A 19857-nucleotide genomic window follows, 5' to 3' on the forward strand; every position below is an offset into this window, starting at 1 on the left:
CTTGTATAATGGCCAGGGCTTCCTTGTTGCCGCTCTAGATACAAGATGATTAGAGTAGAAGGTGCATGAATGACTTGATCACCAAGATAGCACAGCTTAATCAACATTTACAGTGGCAATGTCAGCACTCTGATCAGAACAGAAATAAAATACAATTTGAGCTCTATTTCTATTGTGCCTCAGGGATCCAGATAAACCACGTATAAGATTTGTTGGTCAGGGTTGTGAGAGATACTTCTGTAGTACTGAAACTATGGTATCGTTCAATTCAAAGGGCATTACTATGTATTCACAATGACCGAGTTACTGAGCTGTTGTATTGGGTACGGGATATTTTCTCCCTATAAAAAAGACTCCTGCGGGAGAGGTAGATATATAACCTCCATAGATGCAATTGCTGGAGCTGAGAGAAAAGGGGGACAACTGCCAAAAAGCTAATCAATGGAGTCATATAAAGAATGATCTCTTTCGTCTTGTTAGAACACTTTATTCAGGTTCATGAACATGCAGACTCTTACTCCATCACCATGCAGGTGGACCAGTCAGGAAGCAAATTGAAGTATATTTTCTTGATGATAAGCATTGATGCTGGGGCTCAAATGTAAAGTGATGTGCTCATAACTAAAACTGATCATCCTAGGAATAGTTTCTGGCTCAATAAGGGAAATATAAAGATACTGATTTAGGGAAATGCTGATGGAATTTTTGCCTTAATGTATAGCTAGTGACCCTGGGCCTGTGAAGGAGGCCCTGAATTACTTTTTCCAATGGCATATTGTGAGCCAGGATCTGGTATATAGCTCATTACAGTCCAGATCACTCAATACTTTTGGAAAGCTGGCATGCATGTGTTGTTATGGAGCAGAAGGGGAAAGGACCATTAAAGATCTCAAAGAAAGTCTCACAAAAAAATTAAAAAAAGTTCTACAGCAATGTCTTATGGGGTAAAAATATAGAAAAATCTTTTTAATCCAGAATCTATATACAGTCTCAAACAGACAAAGTGGATAAAACCAGGACAAAAAGGTTAAAAAGAAAATAAGCAATCCAGAGAATCAACAAGAGAAGTGGCTAAAAGGGTGCACTAAAAATGTTTCCTTGAAGAATGAGAGATGTGTAGTGAAGTGAGTTTAAAATAAGCCACAGTTAAGTTACAGGTGAACGTAATCAGTCTTGATTAGGAAACAATATCTTCCTCTGGTGGTCACCAGAGGAACTGACTAGATTAATCACCATGCCAGTTCCACATTACATAAAACATTTGCTGTTGCTCACAGTCTAAACGTTCCAATCTCTCTCTCCAACCATACGCTCTCACCATCACAGGAAGTTGTATTTTGCTCAGAACACCTTAAGCCCGTACCCTAGCCGTGTGTGTGATGGACCGCCAGGATGTATGGTCGGCTCTGGGCATGACGGTCCCACTCAGGGCAGTTTCTACACCCCTATGCCTGCAGGTAGAACTTCTGAATCCTCACACAGCACATACACAAATTCAAAGACAAAAAATCTTAAATTGAGTTAAATTAAATGAAATTAATTTCAGATTATTAGTATTAAATAGTATCAAGCTCCAGTAATATTCCTACAAAGGAGGATACTTGAATTTGTTGCATTTGGCATTCAAATCCATCTAAAATTATTCTAGTTCAAGAAATCCAATTAGCATTAGGTCTTAAGTTCTAAACAAAAGTCTCTCCATCAAATCAAAGACAAATCCTTCATACTGAATGTTATAGTTACTGGTACAGTTACAAAATGTTAACAAAGGAGCCTGCTTCCAAAAATGATACATAAACTTCTACGATTACATTCACTATTCATATAATAACTATAATATAGCTAAACACATTCTATTACACATTTGTAAACATTTTATAATAAGCCTGGTCTGTCATTGGCCACCCTTTCTCAATCCATTCTAAATATCCCATTGGTGTAGTATAGCACCTGATTTTAGGAGACCCCTAGAATTTCAATAGCAGCAGAAATGCCCCTTAACTATCAGTTAAACTATCATTTGTATGCATGCTATTGGTAACTAACCTTTAAATAAATGATCACTTGGATTATTTCTGGCTCTCTCAGCCCCTAAAGAGGCGAAGAGTTCAAAGACATCTGGCTTTAACCCATGTAACGGAGGCGGATGTGGGAAGCCAGCAGTACGTCCGCTGGTGGACACCGGAGCCATGGTGTTCGTCGTGTTCGGGATACTCGGCATCAATCGCACTCAACGCTCAGACAACCATGTTATTGGAGATCTGGTGAGAACTGAGAGTGCATTTAGATATTATGTATATACAAAGTTTTAACCTTTCAAGAGCACAAATCATTGTTGATTTATTTGACTGGTTGATTCTTTAGCTATGACTTTGTGCTTACTCTCCGTTGCCAGACTTTGATCATTCTGACACTCATATACTTGTTTGCAGTGAAGGGTGAAAGGGAAAAACTGAGGGACCGTTGAACAGTTTTATGAGAATGTAAATGATGTAAATCATATGATATATACTTCACAGTCACCAGAGTTGTTAAAGAGCATTCTCCATCATCATCAGAACACCAAATTTACATTTACATTTATACTTACAGCACTTGGCATACGCCCTTATTCAGAGCGACGTACAAAAGTGCTTAAGACTATCACTAAATGAAGAAAGGATAGAGTTTGTCACACCACCATTTTTCTAAGCTGTTGAAGCTGTTCTGGTTACTTGGGGTGACTCAATTTAAATGATTAAAAATTTATTTCTTGTGACTAGATTGTATTTACTTCTGGGTTTATTCTACAGTAGCTGCACATGTAATAAGAACTTGAAGCTGACTATTTCAGATATGAATATGAACTATGGGGGTTTTTACACCTGGTGACTTCATGCGTTTTCTGTGATCCGATAGCTATCCGATTGTAAAAAGACCAGGTCTAAATGCCCTCCAAAACGGTTTCGAGACGGATATAAATCCGATGGTTCAAACCACTTCAGGAGGAGGTCTGGGACGCATTTCAGATGAAACTGGACAGGTGGAAATGAATGTGGTTGTTCAAGCCACATACGTCAGTGCTTTACTCCTCCCAAACGGAAGTACGTCACTCGCAGGTGACTCACATCAGTGCTGGCTCCGATCTTTCACCCAGGTGTCTCGTTGGGTCTTAAAATGCTCTGCTGCCGCCAGCAAAAATGCAGCAAACAGTAAATGCTGTTTTTTGTAACAACCGCATACACCAAAGCGTGTTCCATTTCAATTACCCCGGAAATGAGGTAAAATATATTTGCATTTTGGGCGGGAGTAGAAATATCGGATCGATATCCGATTCGCCGAGACGCATTTATGTGGCCTAATGTAACTGGAACAGTTTTAACAAATCAGATAGCTATCGGATCAGAGAAAACACATGAAGTGACCAGGTGTAAAAAGGCCCTATATTAGCCTCTAATTAGTGGTAGCAGACGGATTATGCTTACCAACCTGGTCAATGTGTGGCTACAAAGAGGAACGCCAGACATTACAATTTAACAATTATACATTTCCAAGTTGAATCAAATGGAATCAGATGACCAGAAATATCGAATGGGATTCATATGTGCAATTTTATCAAAAAAAGAAGAGATTTCCGCTATAGTGGCATCTTCAACAAGTCACTGCACACAGTTGGCTTTGATTTAGTCTACTCTGTAATTTTTGTCATTATTTTTCATTTCTTTCTCCTACAAAGGGCAGTGTGATCTACGATCCTGACTTTGATCTCTTCAATGAAATTGGTCACTTATGCCGACTCTGCAAAGCCATCAGTGCCAATACACAACTTGTCAAGCCTGGTGGGGCACAGTGCTTGCCTTCAGGTGGAAAGTACTCACATACTGTACACACTACGCTAACACAAGAGATCAAGAATAACACATTGCAGGAAGTGCTATAATTGGAAAATAATTAACTACAGGGCAGTAGGAGTAATTCCAGTTCCTTCCTGTTGTGTTTTATTCCATAAAAAATGATGCAGAAAAAATGATTAAACAAAGTGTTAATGGAAAAGAAACACCACTATGTGAATATATTGTTGCTGAGATATATACTGTATGTACATACAAGAACAATAATTGAACAGTTTAGCACACAGACAAGAAATCTTTCTTCTTATTCTTTACCCTCTTCTATTCTCGTCTACTATGTCATGTTTTTTCTTTCTTTTGATTCAGGCAACAGTCTCACATCTATTCTTCCTCTCCTCCATCCTGAATGTCAGTCTCTTCCTGAGCCCAATCTCCTGCCTGGCCAGCTATCCCATGGTGCAGTGGGCATGCAGGGGGGGCGAGTACACTGGATCTCCATGGCTTTTGAATCAGTCAGTATAACAAAGCTAATGGATCATTTGTTTAATATTGCATAATGGGTAAATCTGAAATGTTATATTCTCCCGTTTCTGTTCTGTTTTGTCTTGAAAACCCAGACCACCTACAAAGGAAAGTCCTCGTTTCAGGCATATTCCGATTTCCTGCAGTGGGAGAGCTTCCTTCAGGAGCAGTTAGCATCTCTTCCACAAAGTTCAAGTCTGCGACGCGGATTCCAGACCTGCCAGCACTGGAAGCAGATATTTATGGAGATAATAGGTGCATGAAAGATAGGGATATGAAGGGATAGAGAGAGAGAGAGAGAGAGAGAGAGAGAGAGAGAGAGAGAGAACTAAAGAAAGAAAGAAAATTGTGAGAAATTACACACGATTTAGATTAGTAAGGTTATTGACATAAAATACATCTTATCCTCATTTATCCTCAGTCTGCTTTTTCCTAATTCTGTGATTTCCTAACTGTAGGTGTTGAGAGCGCCCTTTACAGTCTGCTTCTGTCCTTGGCCATCTGTATAGCATCCGTCGCTGTGTTTACTGTCCATCCTCTACTACTGCTGCCTATCCTGCTTAGCATTCTGGGTAAGAAACTTCGGCTTTCCTCGAGCCCACCTCTGCAGGGTTTCCTTGACCAACGTCCATATCGATCAACTTGTTCGGAAAAGATCATCCTACAACTCTAGTTCTGCAGATCAAACATATTACTAATGGTTAATAAGAACAGAGAAAGCCTTTACATCTAGTTTCTCATGCAGTGACACAGCAAGGCAATTAAGAAGCAGAAGAGTTATGCATAGAATCAGGCAGATAAATGGTAACCAATAACAACTCGGTACTGCTGCGTTGAAGAGAAAAAACCATCTCAGAATACACAGCATGTAGAACCTTGAAGCGGACATTCTTCAATAATTCAATAACTGAAGAAAACCACATCATCAAGTAGTGAATATGCGGCGCTGAAGATCGTAAAAACATTGCTCAGATAATAATTTAATTAATTGATGGAAAGGTTAATTATATACATTTCAGGGGTTCCTATTTTTTTTTTTTTTTTTTTTTTTTTTTTTTAGGGGTTCCTATTAAAGTGTCCAGCTGGTGTACATTTCTATTAAATCTACTTTCACTACAGAACATAGCTGAAATTATATTATTATCCATCTTCTTCGCAAGCTGAATATTGTGATGGTTCACTCTATTTTTACTTTCAGTTAATTTATATGTTAATGTAATACACCAAACCAAAGGCTAATATGCAATAGGGAAATATAATAATCACTATTACACAAATTTAATAGATTCCTTCTTTTTCTTCCATAATGGAAAGATGCTTCCTATTAACCAAGGCAAGTGAAAACCATAGAAAAATAAACATCTTTTGGGTGGCAACCGTAAAACATCACTACAGTAAATATGCACTAAATAATGATGCGTGTTATGAAATGTTCGGTTTTTATAATGTTTAGTACTTGAATTTAAAAAAGATATGGTTATGATGTGGCCAATGAAATGAATTCTTGGTGTTTAGTGAGGCAGAGTAGAGTTAAGTGTGATGTAAGTGTATTAAATCTGTCCATGTGAACACAGGTGTGGTGTGTCTCGTGGTGGCAGTGATGTACTGGTTGGGCTGGGAGATGGGTGCAGTGGAGGCAATCTCTCTCTCCATCTTAGTCGGATCGTCAGTGGATTACTGTCTGCACCTGGTTGAGGGTTTCCTGCTCGCTGGAGTTACGGAAAACATGGGGACTGTCAGTCACAGCATGGTACGGACCATTCAATCAGATGTTCACATCTATTTATAAATTGGAAAACACATTTGAATCTTGTTCTTTTATTCTCTTCTTTGCCAGTGTTTTATAGCTAAAACTAGAACAGTTTTTTTTGTTAGAAGATCCTGAATACACTGAGGACTTTTTCATTATGACCTAATTACAGTATTGGATTTTGTTTTGTTGTTGTTGAAATTACATAAACAATATATTTGGCTTCTTTTGTTTTTTTGACTCAAGAATATTTTTTATGCTCATTTGACAAATGGCTTTTTAACACATTAAGCACTTCTTTGGCTTTATTTTTCTGCATTTCTCTGCCTCACAGGACCCGTCGTCCGAGCGTCAGCAGAGAACACTGGAAGCTGTCAATCACGTCGGAGTCGCCATAGTATCCAGCGCGATCACCACAGTGATATCAACCGTGCCACTGTTTTTCTGCACGATTATGCCTTTTTCAAAGTTTGGGCAGATTGTGGCTATTAACACTGCCATCTCCATATTATTTACCCTTGTTGTGACCACAGCCCTCCTAGCCACAATGGGGCCTTCACGCTTCACTCGGCCACCGCGAGCAGTTCTCAAAGCCAGCCTGGTGGTGCTTGTGGTTGGGCTTTCAGGGTGTCTGTTCTGGTGGACTGGATCCCAACTGATCCCCTCTAGCTGGAGCTCACTTATTACTTAGATCTGATGATGTCTGCTGATCTGATAAAGACTGAATTATTAAGTGTAGTGATTCAACCACTGAATGTATTTGGTGTGTAAATTATTGGGATGTACATGATACCGTATACATGATACTATTTAGTTGAAATTAAAGGTCGGTCTTTGTGGGATGCCTTAAAGGAAAGATCCACCACAATTCGCTTGCATACAATATTATTATTGTATGCAATACTATTATATACAATCCGCATTGACAGATTTTTGTACATTTTAAACTTCTCTCATTGACAATGTTCTATTTTCAACGCTTGCCTACATTACCCACAATGATGTTTGAAAAAGTGCCGATAGTAGCGCCAATGGGATTTAGGCTTTGCTTCATCTCAAGTTATCAACGGTGACGCAGCAAAGCTTCAGTCCTTTAGTCTGTCCGGCTTTCTCACTTCCTCATATGTACATTCTGTTCAAACACTTCAGCTTTCAAAGCTTTAATTTTCATGCTAATCTTGCCAATAGCAGCATCGTGCTGAGTCCAACACGTGCGCTATTATTAGAGTTCTCATTAGTATGACATTAAGCATGGCTGAAAAATGGTTAGAAATGAAACAGTTGTTCTTTTGTCTTTAGGAATTAATACCAATTATTGACCATTATCCCATACCTTCGAGATTATTGAAACGATTGTTACTACCTTGGCAACATCCCCGTTCTCACAGGAATAGCAGAAATACAGCACAGATCAACAAATCAGCATGACAATCACTAAGCACATCACAATTATTTTCAATCCAAATCTAAACATACTGTAGAAAGTCTTTCAGGGTGGACTTTTCATTTAGGTATCAGCAGCGAATGTGATGAAGATGAACGCACATGTTTCACAAATCACTTATGGAAGAATTCATTATGTAGACCGGAAATGTTTTTCTTTGAATCTTTATCTGGTTTAATGAATGAATAAGAATAAAAAAAATGGTCCTGGGAGATTTTGGATATGCCGTCTACCTCAGGTTATTAAAAAGAAAAGAAAAAAGAACCTGTTCAAGTATCAATAAAAGAAGATTAAGAAAGTCTAATAAAAATATTTTACTATGCTTCAGCTTCATCCTGTGGGATCGCTGAAGAAAAGTCTGACTTTAAAATATTATTAAGAAAAAGTCACTCAAACTGACACAGAGTTCTTACACAAATGAAATATAGCCTTTTTAACTGTAGTCAGTTGATGGTACTGTGTAACCATCGCTAGGTTTAAGTACAATCTACTATTGTAAGTATTTTGTATAAGGATTTGTTTTGTGAAACTGACCAACAAGCTGTTCTATTGGTTTTATATCACTGTAAATCTGTATTTGAGTAGTTGACATGTTTCTTGTTGAGGTAAAAAAAAAAAATTTATACACTGTGTAGTGTTGTATAAATGCTATGCTATTGGTTCTCATACATCAAATCAATACACTAACCTTGAGGGAATTTACAGTCTTTTGTAGTTTGTGATGTATGTCTTTTTTTTTTTTAAAGTTACAAGCAAAAGTCTGCATGTCTTGACCCCTTTTTTTCCACCTGTCCTGGTATTAAAGATTGTATTTCACGACGTTCACCGTGACAGAGAACATCTCCTTAGAAAAGATGGCTGTTAGTAGTGGCTGCAGTTGTTGCAGATTTTGCCTTAAACGTACCCTTATACGGATATTAGGGATTGCATAGACTAGTCGTGCAATATATTCGCTAGTTGCCACGTTCGGTGGCGAGCTCAAGGCTAGTCCGATCAAGTGGAAAAAATAGCAGAGAAAGCAGATGCTAAAGAAAACATGCATGTTGGTCTGAAAACATTTCAAACAAGATGAAGTCAATTTTACAGTCAACTGCACATGACTGCATTAGGGAAGGTTTTTTTTCTTCCCCATCTTTTGCTTTAATGGGCCGTAAACCTTTTGATATCACTTTGCATGCAGTTCCACTCTTGCTCCCAAAGGAATTTCTCCTACAGTTATTTGTTATTCTTCAATCCTAAATAAAATTTTTAATAAATGCATTTTACAGTATATCAATCTAAATTCCATCATGACCAACACTGTGCTGTCAGAGCCACATATTATACATCACTCACCGAGTTTAGACTAAGATCACCATAAACAAAAAAGTATTCAAGCTGGAATTTGCATTAGAAGCATGTGTGGTTGTTAACTTTCCTACACAAAGAAAAAAAAAAAAGGTTAAAAATGAAAAACAGTTTTTGCCTTAACTAAGATAAGGACCTTTCTTGACTCACCAACTGTTTATTTCTTTTTTCTTATTTTATATTAGAGGTGATCTAGTAAAAATATTAGTAGCAGTCTTGCAACCTTTAAAGCACATACTTACTTCCATACTGTACATTCAGTCTAGTTAAGGGATGAACTCTATTTAGAAGAAGAAGCCTTTATCTTTGACACACATACATTACAGCACAGGAAATTCTTTCTTTGCATATCCAAGCCTTGGAAGTTGGGGTCAGAGTGCAGGGTTAGCCATGATGCAGCACCCCGGGCACAGAGAGGGTTAAGGTCCTTGCTCAGGGGTTCAACAGTGGCAGCTTGGCAGTGCTGGATCTTGATGCCTGACCTTCTGGTCAAAATCCCAGAGCCTTAACCACTTGAGCTGCTACTGCCCTAATTTACATTTTCTTTTGCTTTAAACTTCTAAAAATCTGTTTTTCCACCTAATCCACATTAAACTCAAATTAAACTTAAATTCTGCTCAAAATTCATTAAAATTATGCAAGATAGTTGGATTGGTTGGACACTGGTGACAGTCTGAATCTTAGAGTCGTATTATTCTGTAATTTCTCATTTGAAAATGACTATTTGATGAGACTAAAAATAGAAAATCTTATCCAAATAGATGACAGAGTTGTGTTGATTTCTCAACATAGAATCTACAGATCCAATCCCAAACTGTAAGGGATCGATTATGTGTGGAAAAAAGGTACATATTACTTCGAAACCCACAATATTACAATATCTTCCATTCAAAACCACACATTTCTAATTATTTCTTTAGCTTGAGCCACCTTTAAATTTGAAATAGTTTAATTTCAGATTTATTGATCAGATCAGGGATTTGACCACAAATTCATATTTAATAATTCAGTATTTAAATATTTTTTTTTGGGATTTTTATTAAGATTTTATTATAATGTTTTTAACCAATCAAACAAATTAGTCAAAGCATCACTGTATTTATTTTTTTTCCACAATGAATTTTGCAAACCGAATTTAACTAGTGAATCCTAGTAAACTAGTGAATAAAACTACTTTAATTTTTAGGGAAGTTAATCCAAGAGAAAGGAAGAGAGATTTTTACCTTATAACTTAATACATTTCAGTGCTTTAAATGTAATAATTTCCTAAATTTCATTATTAAAAATTCCAATTGCTGTTAAAATCAAAATATATATGTCTCTTTTTTGCTTCCATTATCAATCACCTTCATTTTAAATAAAGCTCATGTTGGACTTTATTTGGACGTCTCCATCAATCCTGCTTCATAATTAATGCCCAAACCAAAGATCACCATTAAAAATTCATGATGCAGGTCGCTCCAATGATACATTCAAGGAGATGGCAACAAAATTGGTTTGGTTCAATGTGAGGTTTTGCTAGAGGGAATTTTGAACAGTTGCTTCAAAGTGCACTGATACTTAATATTCAACTATTTTATACAATTGACAAGAAATACCACATACTCAAACATGCCACAAATTAAGTTCTATTAGAATGAATAATACATTTTCGTGTGATTTAATTCCTATGATCCGGGGTTTTTTTTAGACATTCTTTACATTTTTTAGTGAGATCAGCTTTGTTGGTTACAACATTTGAATCCTGGAAACACTCAAAGGCCACGTTCCCACTGCAGGTAAAAGTGGCCCAAATTTTCTTGGGGTCAAGTGAGCAGGTCAGACTTCTTCAGGAGTAGTGTCAACACTCAAATCTGGCCCAGATCTGATTTTTTTAAATCAGATTCAGACCACTTCCATATGTGGTCCTGAATCAGACCCAAATCTGATTTTTTCCAACGTGGCCGCAGTGTGAACAACCAAGGCGGATTTGATGCGACTTTTACGTCAATCTACATGGACATTCGTCACAATTATGCGCCGGCGAGTACGCACACAAACGTGACTACGCCTACAGAATGGATCAAATAAACAAAAGTTGCCCTCGACATCCGAAAATTTTCAAAACACTGCGTCTCTGTGCTGCCATTACACAAACATTTAGAAAGAAAAGCGAAAATGCTTACTTCCTCCATAACCTCGCCAACTTTAGCGCAACGGCGTGCTGCGTGTGACGTCATTGTTATTGTTCGTTTGCGCATGCGGGTCAGTTCGAATCAGCAAACAGTTCACACTGGTATCTGATATAGGCCACATTTTAAAAGGTAATGTGAACAGGCAAACAAAAAATTCAGATCTGAGCAAAATATCCGAATTGAGCATTAAGACTTGCAGTGTGAACGTGGCTTAAGGCTTTAGAAAGATGTAATATAACTATTAATACTTTCTTGTCATTCTAAAACTCTAAAATTCTGAGATTTCCATTTCATCAAGATCTACTTTAGGTTTTGTTACTTTAGGTGTGGCCGCAGTCACTCATTCCCAACCAAACTGGAGGCACACTTGATAGATGATTGGAGACCAAGATGAACTGATTAAACGAGTGGAATCAGGTGTGACTCATGCTTGGTTGGAATGAAAGCCTGCAGCAACACTGGTTCTTTGTGAATAAGATTCAAGACCCCTGATGTATAATTTGGTGCTAATTATTCATCTATCTATCTATCTATCTATCTATCTATCTACTGTATCTATCTATATGTTCTTTACTGAGCTGAACTTTTAATCTCATCATATGTAAGAAATGGTAAACTTTAGCAAAGACAGAAATGTTTTCAGCAAAACATGATGCTTTCAATGTTTTTCTATTTTAGATTTCATTTTTGTATCGATGGATTCTCTATGATCTAAGATGCAAAACTAAAGCTGTTCTTAAAAAAGATATTTTAGAAGTTTTAAAAATACAGAATTTCACTGGAAAGAATTTAACCATTTTAAATGCATTTAAACTTGAAGGTTTTTAAACATCTACTAGCTCATTTTCTGTCCATAGATTTTTTTTTTTGTTAAACTGGACAGTTTATTAAGCACAGCTAAAACGATCTTTTTGCTTAGCTGAAATACTGGGGCTGTTTTGTACATTTTTATTCTCATGTAGCATTCAGAATATGTAATTGTAAAACCTTACAATTGTTTTGTTTATACACTTATAACAGGAAATGCTAGATAAATTATTCCAAATGTTCTCTTTGCACCGGTTTATTGATGTTAATGATTTTGTAGACAATGTTTGGCTTGTAAGCAAACCTTTGGACAATCAGAAGTTCATTGGAAATCAAATCATGCAACAGTTCATTCAGTCCTCAAATAACACCAGACACAAAAGAGGTTTAACCAAAATTTACATTCGGGTTTCAGGAACCAGTACTGTACAAGTCTGAATTTAGTATTGGTCCATATGTGTTTTATAAAGATTAATGTATACTTTAAAAATATTTTTTGAGCTTGGAAGATGCAATGGTTTAGGTTTTGTATGGCTTTTATTCTAAGACTGGCTGTTTGGCTGCCAGCATGGCTGTTCGAATCACTGCATTGAGAGGCAGATTAATTTCCGGGTTCTTTCTTTGTGGTCGTGGAAGCTGCTGGTGAAACCTGCCACCTCTATCTATTTTTTATCCCAGCTTGAAAAATTAGGCAAATTATTTAACTTTACTTATAGAGATCTATAACTTTTTTATAGAAGACAGAATCTATAGTCAGTGTAATCAGTCTGGTTAACAGCAAAGACCAGATGTTGTAAATGTTATAAATCTAAAATGTATGAATCGGAAGGTTGTGAGTTCGATACCCACGTCCACCAGGCTGCTACTGTTGGGCCCCTGAGCAAGGCCCTTAACCCTAAATTGCTCAGTTGTATAAAATGAGATAAAAATGTAAGTCCCTCTGGATATAAGGGTTGCTGTAAATGTGAATTTCCTGATACTGATTCATCAGTCTTGATTTATTCTCTGTATTAACAGCTTTGAGAGTTGCATCGTCTCTAAGGCTTTGTTGTGACTCAAGCTGCGAGGGCTGAACAAAGACACCCAACATGAGGATTTAGTGAGCAAGGTTTATTTACAATGTGCAGTGAGAAAAGTCTGGGTGGAGTACTGACAACAAAAATGTAGTACTTGCCAAGGCCAAGGGTTTGATTCATGTCTCACACCCTTGCTGAATTCAAGGGTTGCTAATGCACTCTCCAGCACCTCCTGTGTTGTGGTAGCTTCTTTTAGCCCTACTTCCTTGTGCTTTTTTCTAGGTATGGCCCGAAGAAAGCGTTCCAACACAACTCCAGTGGGGGATGTGTCAGTGGGGAATCATCCACAACAAACCATAATTTCTTTTATGAGATTCTTTTAGTCTTCAGCCTTGTCGGAGTTAAAGACAGAGTGGATTATTTGAGACTCTCCAGACAGATAAGGGGTGAGGATATGGGCCCAGTCCTGTTTGTAGATAGGCCTCAATGTTGTTGTCTCAGCTCATCTTGGTGATGACAAGCTGGGCATAACGGGAAGAATTGGGAATGGAGAAAGTATGTTTTTTAAGAGCCACAACCTCACCAGTCACCATGTGTCTGCTGTGGGACAGCTCCTGGGTCACCACCTGCTGCCGAAGGCTGGCCTCCATGAGATTCTGCAAGATTTTCTCAATGCTGGGTGGGGAGTGTGTGGGTGAAAGATTGTAACACTGCTCCGATTGGCTGTAGAGGTTTTGGCATGCATTTTCTGTGCCGCAGTCATGTAATTCCTGGCTAGTCACAACAATTGGGGTGCTGAAGTGATGCTGTCTGTTCAGCACCAACACCGTAGTAAGTGGGAGGAGCAGAGAATTGCCACAGAAAAGCGTCTGTATAGGCCTCAAGAACACAGCTTATATTATCACACTTGTTCTATTAATAAAATAATTTTTTTTTTAATCGACTTACTCGTGACCTTTTATGCATGACCTTCCAACCGAATGGGTTATAAACATATAGTGAGGTTTACTGAATGTTTTTGGAAGAAGACTCCAGTGTTGGTGCTTCAGGAAGCTTTAAATTTCTCTCACTCACTCACTCATTTTCTACCGCTTATCCGAACTACCTCGGGTCACGGGGAGCCTGTGCCTATCTCAGGCGTCATCGGGCATCAAGGCAGGATACACCCTGGACGGAGTGCCAACCCATCGCAGGGCACACACACACACTCGTTCGCTTAAAATTTCTGATACAGGTAATATTCATTTAGCGTCTAAGATGATGAGCTGATGTGTCTTTTTAGCTTGAATAGGAAAATTCTATTACATGAAAACTGCTAGTACATTTCATTAACTATATCTGGGGGAAATGGGGAAAAAATATGATGTGGTGAGTTTATACTAAAATGTATTGGGAAACTGCTGCAGTATAAAAAAAAGATGTTACAGGAAATCAGTCAGGTGCAGGGTGGTAACAGTAAACCCACTTTTCACATCAAACCAACCTTGCTGTTCATTATTTTCCTAGAACTGCATGTCCCAAGTATTTTATTCCATATGAAACATTCCTACAAATTTCTAAAATGTTAGCCAGCATCTAAATTAAGTAATAAATTTCGATATGAATTCTATTATATTACATATTATTGATTATTTGAGAGTTTAAAAAAAGTGAGTTTTAGGTTATCAAGAAAAGGTAAGGAATGAGGCATTTCATGAAATGAAAATAACACTTTATGAAATAGATGCACTTGTTAATACTATGTGCAAATACATAAGCCATAATCAGCTATACAATATAAATAAATTGCATTGTGTGTGTGCAATTACACAAAGCCTTTTTTCTCAACAGGTTATTATGGTTTAGTGTATTTGGAATACAACAATCAAACATATTTACATACATACATGTAATAAAAGGCATAAACATATTCCATATTCTATAAGTGATGTTGATCAATCAGGGCAACTAGATCAACTGTACAGGTGTTAAAGTAGACAGATCTGAGCCATGGAGCTTATTCGTCCACATCGGATTAAAATACCCGCTACAACACAATTGTTTTCATCAGATTATGAATCTAATTATCTACAAATCAAGAGACATTAGAAACACTATTTCTGTTCAATTATAAATTCTACGGAAGCCACAATGTTACAGTGGGCAGAAGTTAGCAGAAGTATTCCACCACTGAAACCAAAACTCTAAGGCTAAGAATAAAACATTTAATACAAACGCATCACTGTGAAAACTTCAACAGATTTGGTAAGTCAGTGTGCATCACACTGGTGCTTGATGTTCAGGGAACAAAACATTGCATCGGTATAAAAGCAGGGATCAGAAGTGTCTCTATACAAGGTGAGGGAAATAGCACTTTTTATTCAATTTCCTTTTTGACATTGCTATTCATACTGCATGACTTTTCTTTTGAAAAGCTGTTCACCCCCTCAACCCATATACCAGCTTACCCCTAAAGGTTGACAGTCAAGTAAATGGAATCAAGCAGGTCCCAAGGAAGAATAAAGCCTGAACCTGAGACTCAAAGAGTTTGGAAAATGTGACACACACAAGGTAAATACGATCATAGCATGAGTTGAAAGTACATTTGCCAGATGCCTTCTAAAGGAGTTCTGGAGGGGGAGGGGTAAAAAACAAAAAAAAAAAAAGGTGGTTGGTTGGTAAATAATTCAGAGAGAGGCTCAGTCTCAGGCTGGCACGCTCCAGACCAATTAGGCAAGGTCTGTGTACCTTCTCACACACAAGTGCACACACACCTTCACCAGCCTGACAAGCCTTGTAATCAGCTTCTGCCCATGAAAAGGGCTTGGACAAATTGCATCGAGATTGGATGACTGGAAAACACAAGATTGGAATGAGTGAGAAAAGGAAAGAACAGTTGGAACACCTGTACCATTATTGGAGGATGGTGAGCTACATTTTGTAGCAACTGCTTGACATGTGAATCAATACTGCAAAGCAGGGAAGCAACGAGGTCTAAGTCTTAAAATGCTTACCAACTGCCCTCAGTAACATCTCAACATGCTCTTTGTGCCTTAGAACCATATAAATCATGAGAAACTGAGCTAGATATAATACTTTTAAAGATCAATACATGAACTAATACCGTGAATATATGCAAACCATGTCCATAAAACTGATTAGGCTCATTTTTGCAGAAGCACCACTCAGCATTGCTCTTCTTCACTGAGGTACTACGGTGGTCCAAGTTGATATATGTTAGTTGTTGGACAAAGCTGGGCCTAGACCAGTAATAATAATAATAATAATAATAATAATAATAATAATAATAATATCTGAGGCCTGAGGTATACCACAAAAAACAAACAAACAAAAAATGTTTAAAAGGCAACTGAGTAGGCAAAACTTCTATCTGCACCTTAACTCACATCAGTTAAGCTGTTTCACACTATGTATGCTCGAACAGTCTATCTGAATCCAGCTCAGCTTTCCATTATCCATTTAAAGTACCCCCAAACAGCTTTATAGAATAATACATTGTTGAATGCATTTTAAATGCTCAAAAAACAGCTAAAAATGGTGCAGAACATCACTAAACCTCTAGTCTTCATGTTCTCCTGCTAGCTGGCTAATAAGAAAATTAGTTCACCTTTGCCTCAAATAGAATGAGATCAGGTTTCAGTATCCACAATATCATGCTCAAAAAAGATTTGTTTACAACATACAGGAAGCAAACCTTCTAAAATACATGAGTATTGTTAACCGAGTTACACAGATGGCTAGTTAATGCTGCTAGAAAACTAGCTCACATTTGTCTAAGGTAGACACACCAGTGAGATCACGTTTGAGTCTTGATTTACATCATAATATACTCAAAAATGTATTTAACAGTAAGCAAACATTTTAGCATGGATAGATAAGTTATCTAGCTGGCTAGTTAATAGTTAGATAAGTAGCACAGGAAGACACACGTGTGAGGTCAAGTTTCAGTATCTGGGTCTTGTTTTACATAGTCAAATTCTCACTGATATAACTGTTGGCTAACCTGCAAAAATATGTCAGGAAGATTAACTAATGTAGATAGATAGCCAGCTAGTTAACTTCTAGAAAACTAGCAAACATTTACCTCAGGTAAAGGTAAAGACACAAGTAATAACAGGTTTCAGTATCTTCATTTACATTGTCAGATCAATAACATTATCACGATTTAGCTAGCTAGGTATCACTAGAAAGCTAGAATTTGCCTCAGGTAGAGAAAAGTGAGATCAAGTTTCAATATCTGAGACTAAACAATAGCCAAACACACCAAAATATATCTGTAATATTGGGTATGTAATCCAGCTGGTCAGAGTTAGACAGCTAGCTCACATTTGTCTCAGGTAGACAAATGAATATGATCAAGTTTGCGTATGATCAAGATGATTCAGATGGTCATATTCTCACAGATTTATTTAACAGAATCCAAACCTGACAAGAAATATCAGTAACATTAGCTAAAGTAGCAAGCTAGCTACTTAACTGGCACAAAACTAGCTTGCATTTGCCTCAGGTAGACAAGAGTGAGATCTGGTTTCAGTAACTTTAGTTACAAGGTCAAACAGAAGCTACAAGTTCCAAAATATAATCAGAAACATTAGCAAAGGTAGCTAGCAGGCTGGTTTAGCATGCATGTTCTGTAGCTAACATTTTCTGTGTCATTTTCTGCTTCTTAGCTCATACATAATATTTGCCAGATAGATCAGTATTTTACAGAAGCACTGACAGAATTTTAAAAGGAAACAAGCGAATTTAGCATGGTGCTAATTCATTCACAACAATCAGAAAAGACATCCTAGAGGAGTTAGCTGCTAAAAAAAAAAAAACACCATAAGGTTGTTCGGGGGTACGTTAAACTGCGTGTTACATACTAGTGAATTAAATATTTTTAAAAAAGATGTTGGAAATTACAGAACAGGCAAATTAAGTAGGTTAATGTGAAGCACTAAGGCTTTACAAGAAAGAGTACACAATATTTTCGAGGGTAAAAAACATGGACAAGCATGTAATGTTAAACATAGAAAGAGAGAGAGAGAGAGACGTGAGTACCATGTAATTTAAACAGCTGAAATAAATTATTTGCACTGCATCTCATTTGAAGAATAGAAATTGCTCTCGATATTAAAAAGAACCCACAGCCTAATGAACGACTTGGGGACAGAGAGACATTAACAGAAGCCTAAAAAGGTGTATTTAAGGTCAAAATAATCACATTTTTGCAATTTTTTATGAAAAAGCAATCAGCCATCAGACATGGGCCACATTTCATTTATTATATTTTAATATGATAACTGTGACTTTTCTTTTTTCATATCTTTTTTCTTTTATTTTTTTTTTACTTTCCTCAGTAATGCTAAAATGGAAGGAAGCTTCCTGGATGGCTAGCCAGGAAAAAAAATTACAAAGGCTTATGCAGTCACATAAAATGCCCCGTTTGCTATTTTTTTTCCTGTTGTTACATGCATCTGTCTGACAAACAGTGTCAGTAACTCAAGTAATGGATATCAGACTAGCCGGGAACAACTGTGTGTGTGTAAAAAAGATGGAGGTTTCCCATAATGCCCTGGGAAGAAAAAACACACTGATCCACCCTTTAATTCTTCCAGTCATCAATCCGTTCTTTCTCCATTTGTGGTGTTGCTCTCTGGCTCGATGAGACCTGAATCATCCTGCTTGCGATCCTGCAGGCCCTCAGTGTGTGTATGTGTGTGTGTGTTGAAATTGCATTTCGGCTCATTTAAAAAAAAAAAAAGAAGAAGGATCCATGTGTGATCATATACTGATCATCAACACCACTCTATTCATGCCCCATCCATGATCCACTTACAACCCAAATATTCCTCTAATCCAAATATAGTCCCCTCTTCCTACCCCAAACTCCACCCCAATCATTAATCATAAAAAAGGTAAAAACAAGGTCTACTGCGGAATGGCTTTACTCCTCACAGTCAGTAGGGGGCGCCAGAGCCCCTGCGAGCTACTGAGGTGCGGTTGGCATCGTTCTTGCGGCTGGCATTGGCGGCCGGGGGGCTCCGAGCGACGGGTTGCGCCCTCCGCCTGGCGCCTCGACTCCTCCCCCTGGGCCCTGTGTGGCCCCTCCCGGCCACTAGGGGTCACTTCTTCCGTGAGTGCAGAGTGTCCTGGAACTTGGTGCTGGTGTAGCGCACGTGGAAGCCCTTCTTGTTGATGGTGTCGTCTGATCGGAACTTAATGACGATGGAGTCGCCGGCCGAGTAGATCTCCTCAGGAGGCTGAGAGCACGAACACACACACGGACGCACACAGAAAGAAAGAAATACACAAAAGCATTAGAATTACCTTAATATCTAATTTTCAGACTGTATAAAAAGTCTGATTTCTTTATTCACCACCAGCTTACATGAGGTTTTCAAAATGAAACAAAGAAAAAGTGGTACAAGCTTGATTGCTGTATAAAATCATCCATGACCATTTAGTACCACACTAAGGTTGATTATTTTTCAGTAACAGCATGGTCTGAGGTCTTTAAACATTTTTACACCACAGCAATATAAAAATGATTTAAAAATGTTCAGCTACAAACTAATCTCTCTTCTTTTCCTCTCTATTGAAATTAATAGGACAAAAAAAGGAGTTTGTTGTGTTCTTTCGTCTGAAAACCAGGTGAAAAAGTTGATAAAAATGTCCATTTCGCTTTACATCAAATACATATTTTACTTTGTAAATAACACTTGAATCAGTCCCTGTGAATCAGTTACAAACACAGAAACACATCAAAATGAGCGCAATAATCTAAACCATGCGACCCGTAACTACAGTCTGAGGCGCAGTTACGGATAATAATAACGCCCACTGACCAGCACAAATGGAGGATTCAATCAAGCGTACTCTATGTATAAAGTCTGACTCGTGTTCATTCCTCTGATCAATTACGCAGAATAATGTTTACAATGTAAGCACATTACAGCAGTTGAAATGAACATCATTTATATTA

The 19857-nt window shown here is 37.7% G+C and overlaps 2 protein-coding genes across 2 annotated transcripts in view; one reads left to right on the plus strand and one right to left on the minus strand.

Annotated features, from left to right (window-relative positions):
- Nucleotides 1-8198, plus strand: part of disp3 (dispatched RND transporter family member 3) — a 44293-nt gene extending 36095 nt beyond the window's left edge. Inside the window, exons 14-21 of the mRNA XM_060881450.1 lie at nucleotides 1327-1457; nucleotides 2089-2264; nucleotides 3716-3842; nucleotides 4197-4342; nucleotides 4448-4607; nucleotides 4811-4924; nucleotides 5927-6102; nucleotides 6437-8198. Coding sequence (XP_060737433.1) covers nucleotides 1327-1457; nucleotides 2089-2264; nucleotides 3716-3842; nucleotides 4197-4342; nucleotides 4448-4607; nucleotides 4811-4924; nucleotides 5927-6102; nucleotides 6437-6793 — 1387 coding nt within the window. The 3' untranslated portion in view covers nucleotides 6794-8198. The remainder of the gene's footprint in view (nucleotides 1-1326; nucleotides 1458-2088; nucleotides 2265-3715; nucleotides 3843-4196; nucleotides 4343-4447; nucleotides 4608-4810; nucleotides 4925-5926; nucleotides 6103-6436) is intronic.
- A 6381-nt stretch (nucleotides 8199-14579) lies between these two features.
- bmp1a (bone morphogenetic protein 1a) overlaps nucleotides 14580-19857 on the minus strand; it is a 61109-nt gene continuing 55831 nt past the window's right edge. Inside the window, exon 20 of the mRNA XM_060881478.1 lies at nucleotides 14580-19135. Coding sequence (XP_060737461.1) covers nucleotides 18998-19135 — 138 coding nt within the window. The 3' untranslated portion in view covers nucleotides 14580-18997. The remainder of the gene's footprint in view (nucleotides 19136-19857) is intronic.

The sequence above is a fragment of the Tachysurus vachellii genome, chromosome 11 (genome assembly GCF_030014155.1).
Source record: "Tachysurus vachellii isolate PV-2020 chromosome 11, HZAU_Pvac_v1, whole genome shotgun sequence".
In the NCBI taxonomy this organism is placed as follows: Eukaryota; Metazoa; Chordata; class Actinopteri; order Siluriformes; family Bagridae; genus Tachysurus; species Tachysurus vachellii.